The sequence below is a fragment of the Arachis hypogaea genome, chromosome 3 (assembly GCF_003086295.3).
Source record: "Arachis hypogaea cultivar Tifrunner chromosome 3, arahy.Tifrunner.gnm2.J5K5, whole genome shotgun sequence".
NCBI lineage: Eukaryota > Viridiplantae > Streptophyta > Magnoliopsida > Fabales > Fabaceae > Arachis > Arachis hypogaea.
Window position 1 is genome coordinate 96,062,550 of NC_092038.1, and position 7,892 is coordinate 96,070,441.

General features: G+C 34.7%; 1 protein-coding gene across 1 annotated transcript; it reads left to right on the forward strand.

The window, feature by feature from the left end:
* Positions 1 to 547: 547 nt before the first annotated feature.
* Positions 548 to 4,278, forward strand: LOC112790591 (protein NUCLEAR FUSION DEFECTIVE 4). Its single transcript, XM_025833070.3, has 3 exons — positions 548 to 1,378; positions 1,968 to 2,869; positions 3,276 to 4,278. Exons 1-3 carry the CDS (start codon positions 1,055 to 1,057, stop codon positions 3,763 to 3,765), a joined length of 1,716 nt encoding a protein of 571 aa, XP_025688855.1. The 5' UTR covers positions 548 to 1,054; the 3' UTR covers positions 3,766 to 4,278.
* Positions 4,279 to 7,892: the final 3,614 nt, after the last annotated feature.

Consider the following 7,892-nt stretch of genomic DNA (forward strand, 5'->3'; position numbering starts at 1 on the left):
ATTATTTTAACTAAATAAATTTTATTCTTATAATTAATTCAAATATTAGAATATTATTTTTATCTTTACAATTTTTTGTTTTACCTAAATTCATTTTTTTATGTTTTTAAATTTAATTTCATAAATTTGTATGAATATCAAAATATTTTAAAAAAATAATATTATAAATTAATAAATTTATTTAAAAAAATACATTTATTTAAAATAGGACAGAGAGATGAGCGGAGAAAAATAGAAGCACTTCTGATACTAAAGGGAAAGATTATAGTTTGATTTTTTATTTTTAGGAGAAGAGAAAAAACGATTTTGCTAGAATAAGGAGTATAAACTTTGAATTAAAACCCTAAAAAAAATATTGTTATGTCAAAATGTCAAATTTTAGCCACCATAACAATATTGTTTGCTTCTTGTTAAATATAAAACATGCTAATTTATTTTTATCATGATTTAATGTTTATAGTTAAAATTTGGTGGCTAAACCCATTTTTTTGGCACTGCTTCTTGCAAAATGCAATAAAATAAAACCCATAGTTCTAATTTTCATCCCATGCCTCATCTCGAGACATTACCTCAGAAACATTTCCATATATAAATTGTTCACGACCCCAAACATTTTTGGTTGGTAATTTAACTAATTCATGTACAAATTAAGAGTGACCTTTTGTGTTTTTTGTTGATCAATGATTTGTGACAGCAACACGTTAGAAGCATCTGGAATTCTGGATGACGCATCAGCGAAGTGAATCCCAAATAGCAAACGACAATCGTCGAGAGAACACGATTCACACGCTGCCCACACCATACCACACCAGACACCACCATATATCGCCTTAAGTCTCCCAACAATTTCAATATAACTCATTAATAATTAATAATGAATAATTAAAATCTCATCTCATAATAAACTATTCACTGATTGATTCATTACACACCTACCAACATAAATCCTCAATCTTAGGCACTAGCTCTGCTCAACTCTTTCTTACAACTTGCAAAACAAGACAAGGCAGTGCACAACCAGAATCAACCACTGAGCAAGCTTTTATCGAAGAAAATGTTGACGCTGAAGGGAGGAACAAGGCCGCCATGGGTGAGCCTAGGAGCCTCTGTGTGGGTCCAAATAGCCTCCGGGAACACGTTCACGTTCCCTCTCTACTCCCACTCGCTGAAATCGGTTCTTGGATTCAACCAGCGTCAGCTCACATTGCTCGGTGTGGCCAACGACATCGGCGAGAATGTCGGCTTGCTCCCTGGCCTCGCCTGCAACAAGTTCCCGCCTTGGGCCATCCTCCTCGTTGGTTCTCTCGCCTCCTTCCTCGGTTACGGACTCATCTGGCTCGCCCTTAGTCAAACCCTTAAATCCCTCCCTTACTTGCTGGTAACCGCTTCCTAACTAACTTTTCCTCTAGAATCTTGTATTTCTACAATCATTTTCATTTTCTTTTGAGGTGTGATCCGGGTTTTGCTTCTGTAGTGGTTGTATTTTGCTTGTTTATTGAAAATCTGTTCATCATCATGCCCTTATTATTATTATTATTATTATTGAAAGCTCAAAAACCCTTGGATTGTAGAAATGAAATTTGAATTTTTTTTCTCCTTTTGCCTTCGCTTATGTTTAATGAGCTTGTTATGTTTCCTCTTTCACTACATTTCTAAACTAGTCGTAAAAATATCTTAAGGTACCCTGCTCTTTCACCATAAATTAATATTTCATGGAACAAATAAATGGAATATACGAATAAGATTCAACGGTTTGAAGGAGAATCAAGTAGACTTGATTTCAACAAGATCAATATAATTTGTATTCCCAACAACCACATGAACACAAATTGGTTTTTCTTTGTTTCATTCTTAAACATTTTCCTTGTGGACGTGGATTAGTGAATACATGTTGCATTTTACATCTAGTATGCTTTGACTGGATCTGAGATGGACTAATTATCATTTACACATGTATCATGTTGTAGCTATGGTCTGCCCTCGTTATTGCTGCCAACAGCAGTGCATGGTTAACCACATCCGTGCTTGTAACCAACATGAGAAACTTCCCAGTTAGCAGAGGCAAGGTTTCTGGAATTCTGAAAGGCTACGGAGGGCTTAGTGCTGCAGTTTTTACTGAAATTTACAGCATAGTGCTTCATAATTCTTCCTCGCACTTCGTGTTGTTCCTTGCCATTGGTATTCTTGTTGTGTGCTGCACTATGATGTTTCTTGTTAGGCCTTGTACCCCGGCTTCTGTTGAAGATGCGACAGACAATTGGCATTTTCTATTTATCCAGTGTTCTAGTGTGGTCTTGGGTTTATATCTTCTCGCAACTACAATTTTCGGTAACATTCTTCCATTTAGTGGTACACTTTCTTATATTCTGGTGGCCGTGATGGTTCTTCTTCTGATGGCTCCACTTGCAATCCCTTTAAAGATGACGATATGTCCAAGGAGAGAATCTGATTCAGACTCACCTGATCGGCAAGTTGGATCCTCCGACTCTATCACTGGAAATGATGGAAAAACAGAACCACTGCTAGCATCTTCATCTGCTGGAACCCTTGGAAGTTTTTATGATCAAGATGATTCATCTGAGGTGGCCATGCTTCTTGCTTTGGGTGAGGGAGCTGTAAAGCAGAAGAAGAGAAAGCCTAAACGTGGGGAAGATTTTAAGTTTACTGAGGCTGTAATAAAGGCTGATTTCTGGCTACTATTTTTCGTGTTCTTTGTTGGTGTTGGCACTGGGGTTACTGTTCTGAATAATCTGGCCCAAATAGGTATTGCACAAGGTGAGGAAGATACCACAACCTTATTGTCAATTTTCAGCTTTTGTAATTTCGTTGGACGGCTTGGTGGGGGAGTTGTTTCAGAACATTTTGTCAGGTCAGTGAATCTATTTATGTTAAAACCAATAGTTCAGGATTATTTATTTGTTTATTTATTATTTTAGCTCATGTATTACAATCTGAAGATATCAGTCATGGTGACTGGAACTGATTGAAGCTGGTGAAAACTACCCCTATTGAGATAATTTGAACAGACGAATAAATGAATAAACATTTCGTATTTAACTGGACTATGTTAGAACATATTTGGAATAAATGAATAATCAGTGAATCTGGCCTGTTAATGGATTGTAAAAAGCCAACACAATTGTTTAGACTGTCTCGGAATTGAATGTTATTAGTGAATTTATGCACTGAAGAACTATCATCTTTCTCTGCATCTAATTGATCCAATAAATTATAATATCTGAGAATGATTAAATTATGTCTCTGCCAATTTCCAGGACAAAAACAATCCCAAGGACAGCCTGGCTGACATTCACACAGATAATTATGCTCATTGTATACCTTCTGTTTGCCTATGCTGTCAACGGAACCCTTTATCCTGCCGTTGCCCTTCTTGGTGTCTGCTATGGTGTGCAAGTTTCTGTGATGATCCCCACAGTTTCCGAGCTTTTCGGTTTGAAGCACTTTGGTGTATTGGGTAATGTCATGTCACTAGGAAATCCACTCGGAGCATTCCTTTTCTCAGCCCTTCTTGCAGGGTATGTATATGATACCGAAACGGCAAGGCAGGAAGCTCTAGGCCTCATTGCTTCCGGTGCCTCATGTTTGGGTCCAAATTGCTTCCAGTTGACCTTTTTCGTTCTTTCGGGTGTATGTGCCGCTGGCATCATCTTGAGCATTATTCTGACTTGGAGAATCAAGCCGGTTTACCAAATGCTTTATGCTGGTGGTTCTTTCAGGCTGCCTCAAACTTCTTCAAGTCACTGATAAGTAGTAAGGTTTCCTGCAATGAATAAAGCATAGCTTTTCCTTTAGTCTTATTTTTATACGTGTTGCACTGGCGGCTGGTGTTCCCCATTAGTGCAGATCGTTCAATGCATACATTGTTGAGAAAGTGATGAATCAGTAACGTATTTAGAAAATCTACATCGTTCAAACATTTCTAATCTTCAGGGGACAGGGGACTCCAAATTTTGGCACTTACATAGGCAAGTGTATAATAAAGTCCAGTGTTTTTTGTATTTTATATGTACAATGCTTACTATGGCAAGTGTGTTAGGCTCAAGAGACGATACTAGCCATTGAGAAGTGAGATTAAGGTATATGACATGATATGGCCTAATTTTTATGCAATTATTAAGCTCTATATGTATGTCTTTTATCAAGTATAATGTAGCTTGATATATGAATATTCTACTAAGTTGAATCTATGCTTTATGTACTTTATGGTGAGGTATGTTCATACACTGCTTTGAATTTTAAGCTCAGGTTATTTCTCAATTGTGGGGCATGTTCATGCACTAGTTTGGATTTTATGTTCCTGCACTTTTTAGGCAGCTAGACATGAATATCTGGATGATCACATATTATATGTTTTTCATCCATTTGTCGTCTTTCTCTTTCCCTCTCTTTTCTTTTTACTACATAAGAGATGCATGCACCTTGATAAAGAGGATAATATAGCCTTGCGTGACGGATGGGATGAGGTTATAATCTCTGCCCCACGCCAAAATCTTGTTCCAACTCTCCTATTAATCTTTGAAATGTGCAATTTGGTTTATATTAATCCTATACAAAAGCTTTACAAGTTTTAGTTGTATAATAATAATGATTGTACAGTTGTTCATCTAGCTTTATTGGTTGGTTTATTATTATTTTATAATTGGTTGGTTTATTATTATTTTATAACTTGAACTTTTTCTACTCTATTATACGGTCTCGGACTACAAATTAAATCAGAATACCGCATAACAAAATCCAACTAGGCACTGCACTGGAAATGAAAAAAGATGACCAAGGTTCAGAAAATCGAAATTTGTCGTGGAATCGTTTTCGCTATTGGTTCATTGATTTAGCGTGTATTTTGATTAAAGTTTATCGACCGAAATATGTATAAAATTAATTTTGTAAAATTGATTTTGATTAAAAATGAGTTAGTATTATCGTGATTTATGTGTAACAATTTTTATATAAAAATGGATTGTAAAAATGTAAATGTTGGTTTAGATTATATTATTCAAAATTATTTTTCGAAGAAAAAACTTAAAAAAGACATGAATTTAAATAATAATTTTATATTAACTTGTCATTTTGTTTTAGATATTTAAATGATTCTTGTTAATCAATTTTATAATAAAAAATAATATTTATTTATTAAATTAAAAATAACATAAAAATTTGACAAAATATACTTTATATAAAAAACAGAAATATATGAATAATGTATCAAATATACTTTATTAAATTATATTACTCATAATTTCTGTACTATTTTCAGTATTCTTTTATTTAGTATTATTTTGAATTATAAATTTTTATTATTTATGACTCTATTATTAGTTATAATTAGTTTTTTATTTATTGAGATTAATAATTCATATTATAACAAAATTACACTAATAAATATATTATAAACTTCACATAAAGTGAGTTTAGGATATGAAATCACTTGTTCAGAGGAGAAAAAGTAACCAAATACACAGAAAGTATCCAAAAAACTTAAACACAATTTGTTTCTTTTTCAACGCTAAACCAAATACAACCTTAGTGGTTCGGCCAGTTTACCTGTAATAACCAAACTATAATAAAACAACATATAGAATTATAAATAAATACATAAATATAAGGGATAAATATTATTTTGATCACTAACGTTAAGGGTCAGAATCGAAACCATCCCAACGTAGTTTTTTATTTAGAATCGTTCTTAACGTTTTTTTTTTCGTATTAAAATCGCCCTTTTAATTTTTTATGGACAAAAATACCCTCCACCACCACTAGCACCTTTACCACCACTACCACCACCTCCCTTATTGCCATCAAATACAGATTCAAGAACACCAACAATAACACATTATTCAAATTCAGAAATAACAACATCAAATTCAACAACAAAAGCAACACAAAACAATAATGAAATAAAAAAACAGAAAGAGGCAAAAGCTCAAGCAGACATAAAAATAGAAAAAGCAAACGCAGAAGTAGAAGGAGAAGTAAAAGCTCAAACAGAAGCTCAAGCAGCAGAGGCCGAAGCTAGATGCAGAAGCCGAAACAAAAAGCAGAAGCAGAAGCAAGAAGCAAGATCAGAAGCAAAAATAGGAAGGTGCAGCAGCGAGGTGTAGCAGCAAGGAGCAGCGGCTGTAGTGGCTTACGTTTTCTCTCTCCCTCGCGATTCCCAACAGCGACGGCGAGGGCAGCTCTAAGCTTTACCGACGTCGTTTCCCCTTCCCCCCTTCCCATTCCCCTTCCCCTTCCCTTTCCCCTTCCCCCCGCATCCTTTCCCCTTACCTTTCTCCCCTCCCCCTCATGTTCTTTTCTTTTTTTTATTTTATATTTTTTTATTAGGATAGGGATAATTTAGTAATAAAATTAAAAATTTTATTAAAAAGGAGGATTTTAATACGAAAAAAATATTAAGGACGATTCTAAATAAAAAATTACGTTGAGGACGGTTTCGATTCTGATCCTAAACGTTAGGGACCAAAATAATACTTATCCCTAAATATAATTATATTTTGATATAAAACATAAAAATACACAAATTAAGAATATGATATCAATTAATGTCTTATAATCTCATCTATCAAATAACAATTAACAAGAAATATCCAAATTTCAAATATCAAAGGCTAATGTTAAGGTTGGTTATCAATTACTAATATCCAATTAATGACTAAAAATTAATTTAAGAACTTTACTATCTTGTGTTCCAAGGTCATATGTTAAAAATTACAAACTGAAATTTTTTTAATTAAAAATGTAAAAAAACTTAAAATTTTAATATACATGTTTTGTATTTATTGAAAAAAATTTAAAATATTCTATACATGACTTCGCTGGTATGGGTTAAGAGGACGAGCAGGGATCTGTCGGCCTTGGTGTTGATGGATCTAAGAGGTATAATTGAGGGTTAGAAATGTGTAACGTCTCTGAAAGATCCCTTGGTTCCCTTTATATAGTTTGAGGTTGTTATCTTTTCTTATCTTGTTGGCTAAGATAAGGGAAGTGTTTGAATTTAAATATTGGTTAGCGGTTTATGGTTATTGGGTCAGTTTGGGCCGTGGTGGTGGCTCAGGTCTGAGTGACCGGGTTGTAGCTGCTCCGACTGGAGATCCAGGGATCAGGTCCGAAACAGTTGCCTTCGAAGCGAGAGAGTGTGCTTGCTCAATGTTATCGCTGGAGGAGTTCGTTTTGCTGTTTGGTCGCTGAGGCTGGTAAGGAGGGTTCAAATTTTCCTGGCCGAGGTCGGGAGCCTGTGGAGGGCTTAGGAGTCCCGCCACCTGGTGGATTGCATATCTCGAGGTGGTGTGGCGTCAGTTGTGGTTTTCTTAGGCGTGATAATGACACCTAAATAAGGACAGAGAGGTTCTCTTTTATTTTCTATTTTGCCTTTTATCTTTTTGCATTTTTATTTGAAAGGTTTGGGGCCTTTGACGTCGGAATTTTTGCTAGTAAAGAATTTTATAAAGTCGCGTTGTAAGTATAGATTCTGAACCAACAGAAATTCCTTCGCACAAATGTTTTGGTTGTCACAAGTAACAAACCCCTAAATAAATTGATAACCGAAGTATTTAAACCTCGGGTCGTCTTCTCAAGGAATTGCAGGGAGGTGTATTCTTTTATTGGTTATGAGTTTTGTAAATTGGGGGTTTTGAGAATGAGGAATAAGTATGATAAATGACAAATAAAATAAATAAATGACTGTAAAATAAACTCTTGTCAAGGTATGAGAAATTGGAAGTCCTATCCTAGTTATCCTTATCAATGATGATGAAAATTGAATCTTAATTCCATTTAGTTAACCTCTGCTGGTGCGAAGGAAGGTCAAGTGGTTAATTAGTTTGATCTTCAAATCCTAGTTAATTCCTAGAAAAAGATTGGGATTATAGAAGTTC